The sequence below is a fragment of the Myotis myotis genome, unplaced genomic scaffold, assembly GCF_014108235.1.
Source record: "Myotis myotis isolate mMyoMyo1 unplaced genomic scaffold, mMyoMyo1.p scaffold_m19_p_2, whole genome shotgun sequence".
NCBI classification, from domain to species: Eukaryota; Metazoa; Chordata; class Mammalia; order Chiroptera; family Vespertilionidae; genus Myotis; species Myotis myotis.
The window spans coordinates 172067029-172080351 of NW_023416324.1; the positions used below are offsets into that span (position 1 = coordinate 172067029).

Here is a 13323-nt window from a genome sequence, read left to right on the forward strand (position 1 = left end):
ATTTTCGTTGCTACTTCATAACTGTAATGTAGCTACTGTTATGAATCATAATGTAAATATCTGATATGTAGGATGGTTTTAGGCCACCCCTGTGAAAGGGTTGTTCAACCCCCAAAGGTGTCGCGACCCATAGGTTGAGAACCGCTGCTCTACATTGTCACAAATGGAAAGATTTGATTTTTTTTTAGGCTGGGTACTATTTTATTATAAATATATAATACATGTTCTTTATCTAATAACCTACTGATAGTCTCTTAGGTTGTTTCCATATCTTGCCTATTGTAAATAATGCTGCAATGAATTTAAGGATGCATGTATCTTTTTGAATTTGTGTACACTTGAAACTAATATTATACTGAATGTTACTGATAAGTTAAAAATTATAATAATAAAAATCATCTGGCCCAAGGATGCCAGTGGGGAGAGGGTCAATGCAACTGAATTTGTGCCTGTGAGGTTGGAGCCTGGGCCCTCAGACTCCAGCTGGACATTAGTGGAAACTTATGCCTCAGCCGACTCTCTCCACTTGGTCCACTCTGAAAGAGGCAAAGTCACCATTCTCCTTTTTGTACATCTCAAGGACTTTGTCTGCTTGTTTTCTGTAGACCTCAGTCTCCTCAAAGAAATCCAAGAGTACAGGGCTTTAGTATTGGCCAATGCAGAAAAGACTGGAGAAAGAAATGGTTGTTTTGTGGCTAAACAGCACTGTCAATGCCATGAATTAATACATATATGCATGGTGGAAACAATAACAATAGCTCCTGTATTACAGACTGGGTGAATTGAGGGTTGGAGAGGCTAAGAAACTTGTTCCAGCAAATCAGCTAATCAGCAGCAGAGCTAAACTTAAACCCAGATCCTTCTGATATTCAAGTCTCGGTTGTTACCCTATTCAGATGCTCCAAACCCATCATTCATAAAGTGTGAATATTTCAATAAACTCTTCCTATCTCTGCCAAGGAGGGAGAGCATCATTAAAATGAAGTTTTGCCCAGAGAGAGAAGATACAGCTCAGTCTTCTTTAAGGCAAACTCCTGTAGGAGTTGCTTGGTTGCTGAATTTTTGTATATTGAATTATGCTGAAATTTGCTATTTTTAAAGGAACTCTGTGATAATTCTCTTGGAAAAAGTAAATAAAAGAACATGGACTTTAGAGTCAACACTGGTGGGGTAGGTTTAGGGTCACCATATTTTGTCTGTTTTTCTATGGCCAAGTAATTTAACCTCTTTGAACCTCTTTTAACTCTAAAATAGAAAGTCTCATAATGTTCATAGTCTTGTTATGAGATTAAATGAGACTGCTGTTTAAACTGTAGTATTAATACATAAGTTTTACATGTTGAAGTCAACATATTGCTAAGTACTTTGGAAATGTACTACCCAGAGCATCTTATTTAATTCTAACGAAGACCCAAAGAGCTTATACTATTATTAGCTTTATTTTACACATGAGGAATCCTTAGAGAAGTTAAGTAACTTTCCCTCAAGACCATGAAACTAGTAAATTATGAGATTGGGATTCATAGTCAAGCCAATCTGACCCAAGACAGAGCCCATGTTCTCTATAATGATGTTCTACTGCCTTATGTAGCTTTCTATTTTAATGTATTTAATTTCTTGAGAAGTGTATCAATTATAGGGGAAGACCCTCTTGGACTCTTTTCAGGAGAATGAGTAATAATCAAGTCCATGAGCATAGGTACCGACCATTTTTGATATGTAAATCATAGTATTATATGTTAAGTACCACTGTATGAATGAATTCTATATCAATCTAGAATTAAGTAGTATTTTAACAGATTATTATATCAGAGCTTGTGGTGCAGTTGGAGTCATTCACTCTAAGATCCTAAAATTCACTCAAATGTGTTGTAGCTATTGCCTTACACTGTCTAATCACCTGTAAGAAAGAGGAGTTTATCATTGTGTACTGCTTTCTTCGCGTTGAATATGAAGACACAAAAAAGTGATGCAACATACCTATTATCCTTTAAAATTTATTTGTGGTTTCTCAACAAATCCTCTTTCAAAGCTGTATTTTCTTAATTTGTATCTGTGAGTTAGATGCCTTAGGCACCCAAAATCCTCATCATGAGAACCACAGATAAACTGTTTAAACAGATTATGGCCATATCTCAAACATTTTCAAGAAGAAAAAAAAATGCAAAAATTCCTAGGTATGTAAGTGTCTTATTTTCTGGAACTAAAATCTTAGATCTGTGCTTTTTCATCTTTGTGGTCTTCTCCTGTGGCAGACAGCCAGGGATCGGATTACCCATGTGCAAAACAGCACAAGATCTCATTTCTCATGATAATTGCAATTAATCTCTTTTGGCCACTCCTGCACATGGGACCAGTCTTCATAGGACACAATTGCAAGTTCATAGGTTCTACACCCATAGACTATCAGGGCCAGATAGGGCCTTAGAGTTTATCTACTCCAACCTCCTCCTCTTATTTTACAGCTGAGAAGATGGAAATCTAGCGACATTAGGAGATTTGCACAAGGTTGTAGCTGGTCATGCTATAACAAGCCCCACTGAGATATCTTGAACTGGGTTCCTAGGTATGGTTCTCAAGAGAATATTACTCAAGGTCGACATAATCTTGATGAGTCAAAAGACAGAAACTGCTCTTCCACTTTTGCTGTGGCATACAGCTACCCTGGGACAACAGAGTAGACAGAAGTCAAGAATAATAAAAAGACGAGAATGGTACAATGTTTACTTACTATATAAGATGGATATCTAGAAATATTTGGCTCACAGTCATCCCAGTGTTTCCTGGATTGGACTGGGCAGTCGGATTCTTTCACTTCTAAGACAAAATAGTGGACATCTGTGGGTTCCTAAAAAATTCCAAGAAAGCAACAGTGTAACATGTGGGAGCCCAGTATGTTTTCATTAGAAACAATCTCTTGATTTCTTAAACAGAATTTCTGTTCCTTTCCAAATAATTGCAAATGTCTACTTTTGTGTCATTTGAACTAATTATTTGAATAAGTAGATTGAAAATATACTTCCAAATGTTATTGTTAATTAGTCATGATGTTGCTTCTGTTCATGAGCTTTAAAAAACAATCACTAAATAGGATGATTTGTTTGGGCGGAGATGTTGAAGGTGTAAACCTAGAAATTATAACTGATGACAACCACTTCAGGAGCTCCAATCTGTATGCACAATTGTGTCCTCTCACCCAGCTCTTTCCTGAACTTGGTCTTCTTGCCTTAATTTCAACTTGCCCAAACCTAAAATCAGCTCTTCTCTTACATAGCAGCTACCTCTCTCAATTTATCTTTCCTTTTGTCAATGACACCATTAATTATTTCCTGCCGTAGACTTTGACTGCAAAAAAATGTGACATCAACTTTGATTTCTTTCTTTGCTTTTGCTATCTAGTCACCAGGCCTTGAATGGTCTTTCTTTGAAATGTCTCATGTCTTTTCTTCATTCTCATTGCCATAAATCAAACCGCCTTGGTCTGTCTTCATTTCCTCATTCCTGAACACTTCATATAGCTTTCTTGTTCAAGCCCGTGCTTCTTGCATCCATTTCCTCAGGTATACTGTGCTCCCTGCCCCCTCTCAGAGATAGCCCTGGGCCAGTTCATCCTGTGTTCTATAATGTGGCAGAGATCCTGGACTGGGACTAGTAGTCACTAAGTTGCTGGTTGAATCCTGAGTCCCTGCACTCATTCTCTGCAACCTGTAGAGGCTCCACATCTAATCCTATCTAATAAAAGAGAAACAGGGTAATTAGCCGTACCTGCTACCCTTCCCATTGACTAATCAGGGCGATATGCAAATTAACTGCCAGCCAAGATGGCGGCCGGCAGCCAGGCAGCTTGAAGCTAACATGAGGCTTGCTTGCTTCAGTGATGGAGGAAGCCAACGTTCCCTGCCTGCTGCTGCCGGCCTCTGAGCTTGCAGTTTGAAACATTGTCACAAATATAGAATCTAAACAAACTCCAGAAACCTGCTCTTACCCAGCTGGAATCTCAGAGCTGGAGTTGAAACAGTGTTTTGATTATAGAACCCAAGCAAACCAGATACCAGCTTTCAGCAGCTGAGGCCTCAGAGCTGGAGCCAAGCCTCAGAGCTAAAGCTGGCCCAGAATAAAAGAAAAGAAAAAAAGTAGCGGTTGGGAACTTCAGTCACCCACCAGCCTAAAAACAGCCCTCAGCCCCTCACCCAGACTGGCCAGGCACCCCAGTGGGGACCCTCACCCTGAAGGGGCTGTGAACAGCTGCAAGCAGCCATCATCCTCTCATCCAGGCTGGCCAGGCACCCAAGTGGGACCCCCACCGTAATCCAGGACACCCTTCAGGGCAAACCAGCCGGCCCCCACCTGTGCACCAGGCCTCTATCCTATATAATAAAAGGGTACTATGCCTCCGAGCACCAGGATCAGCGGAGCTGCGAGGCCTCCCGGCACCAGGATCAGCGTGACAGAAGGCAGTGCCCAAACCCCTTGATCGCCCTGCGGCTCTGTGTGTGACAGGGGCCGGGGCCACAACCTCCCTATCCGCCCTGCTCTGTTCGTGACAGGGGAAGGTGCCCCAACCCCCTGATCAGCCCTGCTCTGTGCCTGATAGGAGGAAGCTCCCCAACCCCCTGATTGCCCTGCGGCTCTGTGTGTGACAGGGTGCGGCACTCCAACCCCCTGATCGACCCTGCTCTGTGAGTGACAGGGGGCAGCGCCCCAACCTCTTGGTCAGCCCTGCTCTGTGCCTGTTAGAGCAGAGCTCCCAACCCCCTGATCGCCCTGCAGCTCTGTGTGTGACAGAGTACAGAGCCCCAACCCCCCTGATGGGCCCTGCTCTGTGAGTGACAGGGGGCAGCGCCCCAACCCCCTGATTGGCTCTGCTCTGTGCGTTACAGGGGGTGGTGCCGCAACCTCCCCATCGACCCTGCCTTGAGTGTGACAGGGGGCGGTGCTCCAACCCCCCAATCTGGCCTACCCTGAGCATGACTTAGGGTGGCATCACAACCTCCTGATCTGCCCTGCTCTGTGCATGACAGGGGGCGGCGTCCCAACTCCCCAATCGGCCCTGCTCTGAGCCCGACCAGGGGCTGCAACTAGGGATTGGGCCTGCCCTCTGCCACCCAGGAGCAGGCCTAAGCCAGCAGGTCGTTATCTCCCGAGGGGTCCCAGACTGAGAGAGGGCACAAGCCTGGCTGAGGGACCCCCCTCCCCCCTAGTGCACACATTTTTGTGCCCTGGGCCTCTAGTAATTTAATAAGCATCAACTTAGCTGCTTGTCCTCTATGGTACTTTATTGTCTGACCTCCCTGATTTTGGTGGTTCCTCCAAAGGGTAGGTTATTTTGGGGAGTGGGAAAAGAGGCCTCCCTCCTTCATCTCTAAGAAGCCCTCAAATCTATTTCAAATAAGTATATAAGGTATGTCAGCGATTTTCAATATTTTCATCTCATGGCACATATAAACTAATTAGTAAAATTGTGCTGCACACACTCACAAATATTTTTTTTTGCTGATCTGACAAGAAAAGTTATAATTTTGAAACATTCCCTTTGGATAGCTTTGATGTGTTGGCTGTTGTCTTTTTATCATTTGAATATCTAAGTTACAAGAGGTCAGTGGCATGTTTTAAAAACACCTGTGCCAACCACTTCAAAAATACAACTAAAAGACATAATGGACATCATCCAGAACCACAGGAAGGCTGGCTGAGTGGAATTTCTACAACTAGAAGGAAAGAGAAAAGCATACCGAGACTCAGAGGAGGTGCGGTTCTGAAGTAAATACAAAGGTGTGGAGGTGCATGCGAAGAGGGCTGGTAGCCGAGGACACGATTGTCTTTTTCAATTGGGAGGGAGTCTCAGGCTCTGAGCTCCAGTTCTGGGTGAGTCTTTGGGAACCCAGACTCATACAGGAGAAACAAGACTGTCTGGCATTGGTCGGACCTCGAGGGCAGCTTTCTCTCTAAGGCACTCACAGCGATAGCCAGGACCTCTGAAGGCAGGACTGAAAGCAGCCATACTGCTGGCGCACTCGGCCTGCCTTGTTGATCCCCTGGGACCCCGCCCCACCCAAGCCAAACACAGAGGCTTTTGCATGTGAAATGCCCGGCCCTTTGTAATCTGAAAATAACTTAACAGACTGCAGCTGCCCCAAGGCTCCAGGGCAACTTGCATTGCTTTACAGCTGGCTCTGCTGGATAGCTGCAGTCAGAGGCTGGAATAGCACCTCCTTAGATCCAAGAGCCAGTGTACCCAGTGGTCAGAGTGGGACCATCCAGATTACAACTCCTCAGATCCATAAGGGACACACTCAGGGGACAGACTCAGTGAGCACCAAAGCCCCACTGAAGCAAGTCTTGCCCCATAAGGGTGTCTTCAGTACAGAAGTTCTCCCACTGTAGACACAGCTGATTTTCATAGCCAATTGGCCTGGAGGTCAATTCCTCCCAGTGATAACTACAACAATCAAGGCTTAACTACAACAAGACTGTGCACAAAAATCACAAAGGGGTGCACCAAGAGTGTCCACCTCGGGTAATTGGGGAGGCTGAGCCACTGGGCCCTATAGGACACCTAGCACAGAATGCCACTCTACCAACACAGGGAAGCATAAAAAATGCAGAGACAAAGAAACAGGTCACAAATGACAGAAATGGAGGAAAGCAAACTACTGGGTATAGAGATAAAAACCACACTTCTATGGTTTTTCAAGAATTTTCTAGAAACCTCCAATAAACTTAGCGAGACCCTCAAGAAATCTAGTTAGACCCTCAAGGTTATGATAAAGGACCAACTAGAAATTAAGCATACACTGACTGAAATAAAGGATATTATGCAGAGTTCCAATAGCAGACTAGAGGATCCCAAGTATCAAGTCAAAGATTTGAAATATGAAGAAGCAAAAAACACCCAACCGGAAAAGCAAGATGAAAAAAGAATCCAAAAATACGAAGATAGTGTAAGGAGCCTCTGGGACAGCTTCAAGCGTACCAACATCCGAATTATAGGGATGCCAGAAGAAGAGAGAGAGCAAGATATTGAAAACCTATTTGAAGAAATAATGACAGAAAACTTCCCCTACCTGGTGAAAGAAATAGACTTACAAGTCCAGGAAGTGCAGAGAACCCCAAACAAAAGGAATCCAAAGAGGACCACAAGAAGACACATCATAATTAAAGTGCCAAGACAAAAGACAAAGAGAGAATCTTAAAAGCAGCAAGAGAAAGACAGTCAGTTACCTACAAGGGAATACCCATACGACTGTCAGCTGATTTCTCAACAGAAAATTTGCAGACCAGAAGGGAGTGGCAAGAAATATTCAAAGTGATAAATATCAAGAACCTACAACCAAGATTACTTTATCCAGCAAAGCTATCATTCAGTATTGAAGGTCAGATAAAGAGCTTCACAGATAAGGAAAAGCTAAAGGAGTTCATCACCACCAAACCAGTAGTATATGAAATGCTGAAAGGTATCCTTTAAGAAGAGGAGGAAGAAGAAAAAGGTAAAGATACAAATTATGAACAACAAATACACATCTATCAACAAGTGAATCTAAAAATCAAGTGAATAAATAATCTGATGAACAGTATGAACTGGTGACTATAATAGAATCAGGGACATAGAATGGGAATGGACTGACTATTCCTGGGGGGGGGGGAGGGGTGTGGGGGGTGTGGGAAGAGATTAGACAATAATCCTGCACCTATGGATGAGGACAGTGGGTGGGGAGTGAGGGTGGAGGGTTGGGTGGGAACTGGGTGGAGGGGAGTTATGGTGGGAAAAAGAGGAACCAATGTAATAATCTGAACAATAAAGATTTAATTAAAAAAAAAGAAAATGAAGAAATATGCAAAACATTAAAAATAAATAAATAAATGAATAAAATAAAACATGCAATACCTGAGCCGGTGTGTCATTATTTTCTGTCATTATTTCTTCAAATAGGTTTTCAATATCTTGCTCTCTCTCTTCTTCGGGCACCCCTATAATTCGGATGTTGGTATGCTTGAAGCTGTCCCAGAGGCTCCTTATGCTATCTTCATATTTTTGGATTCTTTTTTCACTTTGCTTTTCCGGTTGGGTGTTTTTTGCTTCTTCATATTTCAAATCTTTGACTTGATACTTGGGATCCTCTAGTCTGCTATTGGAACTCTGCATAATATCCTTTATTTCAGTCAGTGTATGCTTAATTTCTAGTTGGTCCTTTATCATAACCTTGAGGGTCTAACTAGATTTCTTGAGGGTCTCGCTAAGTTTATTGGAGGTTTCTAGAAAATTCTTGAAAAACCATAGAAGTGTGGTTTTTATCTCTATACCCAGTAGTTTGCTTTCCTCCATTTCTGTCATTTGTGACCTGTTTCTTTGTCTCTGCATTTTTTATGCTTCCCTGTGTTGGTAGAGTGGCATTCTGTGCTAGGTGTCCTATAGGGCCCAGTGGCTCAGCCTCCCCAATTACCCGAGGTGGACACTCTTGGTGCACCCCTTTGTGATTTTTGTGCACAGTCTTGTTGTAGTTAAGCCTTGATTGTTGTAGTTATCACTGGGAGGAATTGACCTCCAGGCCAATTGGCTATGAAAATCAGCTGTGTCTACAGTGGGAGAACTTCTGTACTGAAGACACCCTTATGGGGCAAGACTTGCTTCAGTGGGGCTTTGGTGCTCACTGAGTCTGTCCCCTGAGTGTGTCCCTTATGGATCTGAGGAGTTGTAATCTGGATGGTCCCACTCTGACCACTGGGTACACTGGCTCTTGGATCTCTAAGGAGGTGCTAATTTAGGCTCTGCCTGAGTCTACCCAGCAGGAGCTACGAAGAGATCTGCAGATTCCCCCTCCTTGTTTGGGGTTTGGAGGTGCCCAAATGAAGCCCAGATGTGAAGCAATGCAAGCTGCTGTTGGGCCTTGGGCCTTCTCTTGGAAGTTCTGGGTCTGTCTGGCCCAGCTGCAGTTTGTTAGGTAATTTCCAGATTGCAAAGGGCCAGGGCATTCATATGCAAAAGCCTCTGCCACAGCTTGGGTGGGGCGGGGTCTCAGGGGATCAACAGGGTGGAGCAAGCAGCTATGGCTGATCCTCAGCCCTGCCGTAAGGGGCCCCGAGTCTCAGTGTCCTGGTAATTGCTGCAAGCACCTCCGAGGGAAAGCCACCCTTGAGTTCCGAGTTCCGAATTCTGCCCACAGCCAGACTGTCCAGTCTCTCCCTGCATGAGTCTGGGTCCCCAGAGACTTCCCGTAACTGGAGTTCAGAGCATTTGGGGGCTTGTGACTCCCTCCTGATTCAAAAAGACAGCCTCGTCGTCCGTTGCCAGCCCTTGCCGCTTGCGCCTCCATACCTCTGCAGTCCACCTCCACAGCTCCTCTGAGTCTCAGTGTGCTTTTCTCTTTCCTTCTAGTTGTAGAATTTCCACTCAGCCAGCCTTCCTGTAGTTCTGGATGATGTCTGTTTTGTCTTTTAGTTGTATTTTTGAATTTGTTGTGGGAGGCAGCAATTTCCGGTGTTTACCTATGCTACCATCTTGGTTTCTCCAGGTATTGCATGTTTTAAAAACTCCTGTGGCACACCGGTTCAAAATTCCTGATCAAAGTGAAGAGTGTAGGCTTACTTTGCATCAAGATAAGCCTACATTATTTCTTCCACCCTGCTTGCTGTGCCAAATATCACACAGAACTTCCGGAATTCCCCTGCTTGTGTCTAATTACTCCCTAATACTCTCCTTCCTGATTTCTTACCCACATAGAGGTGGTAGTCCTGAAAGTTTCCTGGAATGCCTTTAACCCAGCCCATGTTCCTGTTCAAATCCTGCTTCATTTGGATTTCCCAAATGAAGCATTCTCTCATTCAATGGTAATAGATCTTTCATTAGATTGTCCAGCATCAATAATACTCACTCGGTCACTTAAATATATCCTACCTTACACAGGGTGTGTGTGTGTGTGTGTGTGTGTGTGTGTGTGTGTGTGAATGTGTGAGCTCACACATTCCTTAAGGGCAAGTCTTACAGTTCATTATAATTTTACTCTTATAGCACTTAGCATTTGATTGGACTTAGCATCTGTGCTTATAAGTATTTACAGATTGATTCATAGTTAAGGACATACTAATAACAGATATTACTTAAAAAAAAGAATATTCTAGAGCAGCAGCAGAACAAAAAAGAAAAGCCTGACCAAGGCCATTCCATTGTGCAAAGCAGTAGGCTTAGTGACTAGAGTCACACTTGCCCCTGGTGCATGGTTTCCCAACTAAGCTCTGCCATTGGCAATTCCTTACCACTTTTTCCAAGTGGGCATCTGTGACCCGCAACAACTGAAAAAGGAGGTCATCCGAACGTCCTTTATTGATCAGGTCTAGAGCATTTCCAGCCAGGGGCTCAGTAGTCTTTCTACATTTTTGTTGTGTAAACTGAATGTTCACTGCTGCAACCTTTTGTGGCTGGGGTTCAGGATCTGAAGAAGAGACTGACGCACAAATGAAAATACTGTACAAGAAATAAGAATATAGAAAACATGGGGGCCAGGTAGAGACCTTTCTTTTGGAGACACATACTGAAATCTGGCCTTGTCCACTTTTTATTCAATTTCAGATACACATCTTGCCCTCAGTAAATCATGGCAAACAGGAGCAGACAGACTGTCTCTAAGGTCAATAAAGATCAGTAAAGATCAGTAAAGCCTAGTAAACATTTACTTTGAGACTATTAGGTCAAAAATTTGCTTTGAGCCACTGCTATCTCAACACAGCCCTGTTAATGTCCAAGATCCATTGGCCTTTTGCATTCCTTGGTGCACTCTTATGACAGTATTGGGAAAGTGGTGACTTCCCATATGTCCCCCTTTTTGTTTTCTTAATAAATCTTGAAAAGTGTATGCCTTCTGAAGGGCTTGAATCCTTTTAAGACTCTTCGGTCTGCATCTGCAGACTAGAAATAAACATTAAAGTACATAAATGAGACAGACAATAGTGGTTATGCTAAGAGGCAAATATAAGGAAAATAAATAAATAAATAAAATATTATTTCTACAAGTAAAAAATAATAAATAAATAAATAAAAATAAAAATGAATATAAAAAAATATAAGGAAATCCAGTGAAAAGGATTAATTACTTTTATGTCTTTTAAAAACTGATGCCAGGCATCTAAGGAAGTAGTTTGTAGTCAGCTTCTTTCTGGGCCATCAGTTCTTTATGGGTCCCCTTCTCAATCACTGTCCCCTGTGACATGATAGCAATGATATTGGAGTTCTGGATGGTGGACAATGGTGGGCAATGACAATACAGGTTCGACCTTGTCTGGCTTCGTCCTGGGCAATGTGCACCATTGCCCAACTGCTGGCTGCTATCATGGCAAGGCTTCTTTTCCATCCTTCAGGACATCTTCGGACTTTCTCCTCTGTCTCTTTCTCCTATTCCTTATCTTTAGCTTGCTGCTCAGGGCTACTGCTATCTATGACTGGAGTAGTCAATTGTCTGCAGCCACAGGTACAGGATGAAGCTCCAGATGGAAGGTCCTCATTAGTCTGGTGAGTTCCTCTTTGGGATCCATGTTGAAGTTTAATATTCCTTGCAGGAATTTAAATGGGCTTGAAGGAGTTTTCTGGAAATACACAAGCATATCCTCGACCAAAGGTGAACAAAAGGACCCTTCCATAAACCAGATTCAGGATCTTTCCATTTAACCAGACCATTTTCCTTTGGCTTATTCTGACACCAGTGTAATTCCATATGTGTCTTTCCATTAGCATTACAAGTGAAAAAATTAAAAGTAATTAAGGTTTGGTGTAGTCTACTTACAGAAGATTTGACCTCTATTCCCCCTTTTTGTTTTTCAAGTTGGGATTTTAACCACTGATGATGGCCTTCTATAATTGCCTGTCCTTGGGAATTGTATGGTATTCTCGTTATGTGCTGAATTTTCCACTTTTTACAAAATTTCAGGAAATGACAGCTTGTGTATGAAGGTTCATTGTCAGTTTTAATAATTTTTGGAATTCCCATGATGGCAAAAGCAGCTAGGCAATGATTAATAACCTGTTTTGCTGTTTCCCCTGTAGATGCAGTGGCCCATAGGACCTTTGAAAAAGTGTCTACAGAGACATGCAATACCCCATGGTGTCCAAAAGAGTATAGCGTGTTACATCCATTGCCAGATATGGTCCCTTATCAATCCTCGAGGGTTAATTCCTGTATTAGGCCCTTGAGGCAGATGTAACATGCATGCAAGTGTGACATTCTTTGATAATGTGTTTTTCCTGCTGTCGAGTGATTGAGTATTGCTTAGACAACATTTTGGCAGGCTGATGTAAAGCTGATGAGATTCTGTGACCTGTTATAATAAAGCAACGAATTAATCAGCATATCCATTTCCTTTCATTAAAGGACCAGGCAGGGTGATATGAGCCCTGATATGAGAAATATAAAAGGGATATTGTCTTTGCTGTACAATTTGCTGTACCTGTTTAAATAGTATAAATAGATTTTGGTCACTGAGACATCTTAATCAAGCAATCTCAATTCTGTTTACCAGGCCAGATATAGAGGCAGAATCAGAAATAATATTAAGAGATTCTTGGAAATCCTGCAATACAGCCTTGATACCTCCTAATTCAATTGTTTGAACAGAAGTATGACCGGTCTGGATGACTCAGTCTGAATTCATTGCATGATAAGCAGCTTTACCATTAGATGAACCATCAGTAGAAACAGTTAATGCTCCAGGGGGTTCCTACCTAGTATTTTTTTAGTATAAATAATAGGGGTGTAATATAAAAATTGTAGTAACTTGTTTTTTAGTAGGTAACAACCAAGTTCCCTTGAATATTCACTTATTTCAATTTGCTAATTCAAATCAGTCTGAAATAACAATTCTAATTGCTTCCCCATTAGGGGAAAATAGATGCATTGGGGTTCTTCTCCTCTAAGCTGCTTGCAGCGCTTTCTGAGTTGAGATATTAATTGAGCCATGAGTTCTATATATGTATCCACAGTTTTAGAGAATTGATGCCCTAGGTGGACCCACTCAATCATAGTAGGACAGTTTTTATTTTGGAACATGACTCCAGTGGGACTATTTGCAGTAGGATTAATCTGTCCTAATAAAGGCAATCCAGGCTGTACCTGTGCTACTTGGGCTGAGGAGATTGCTTGCTCATTCTTAGTAACTCCTTCCTAGCTTCAACTGTTAATGTTCAGGGAAAGGAAAGAGGAGAGACACCCCTAAGTATATTGAATACATTTTTAGTTTTTCCTAAAGAGATTTTTAGATAAGGTCTTAATTAATGTTCTCTAATAATTTTTGAAAGTCATTTAAGGTTTTATATTTCTACTTCTTAAGGCCTAATACATT

The 13323-nt window shown here is 42.4% G+C and overlaps 1 protein-coding gene and 1 pseudogene across 1 annotated transcript in view; both read right to left on the minus strand.

The window, feature by feature from the left end:
• Positions 1 to 10572, minus strand: part of HRG (histidine rich glycoprotein) — a 12071-nt gene extending 1499 nt beyond the window's left edge. Inside the window, 6 exon segments of the mRNA XM_036348551.1 lie at positions 512 to 641; positions 1009 to 1117; positions 1816 to 1900; positions 2732 to 2848; positions 10252 to 10427; positions 10569 to 10572. Coding sequence (XP_036204444.1) covers positions 512 to 641; positions 1009 to 1117; positions 1816 to 1900; positions 2732 to 2848; positions 10252 to 10427; positions 10569 to 10572 — 621 coding nt within the window.
• Positions 10573 to 11117: 545 nt separating this feature from the next.
• On the minus strand, positions 11118 to 11592 carry LOC118676364 (annotated as a pseudogene).
• Between the last annotated feature and the right edge of the window lie 1731 nt (positions 11593 to 13323).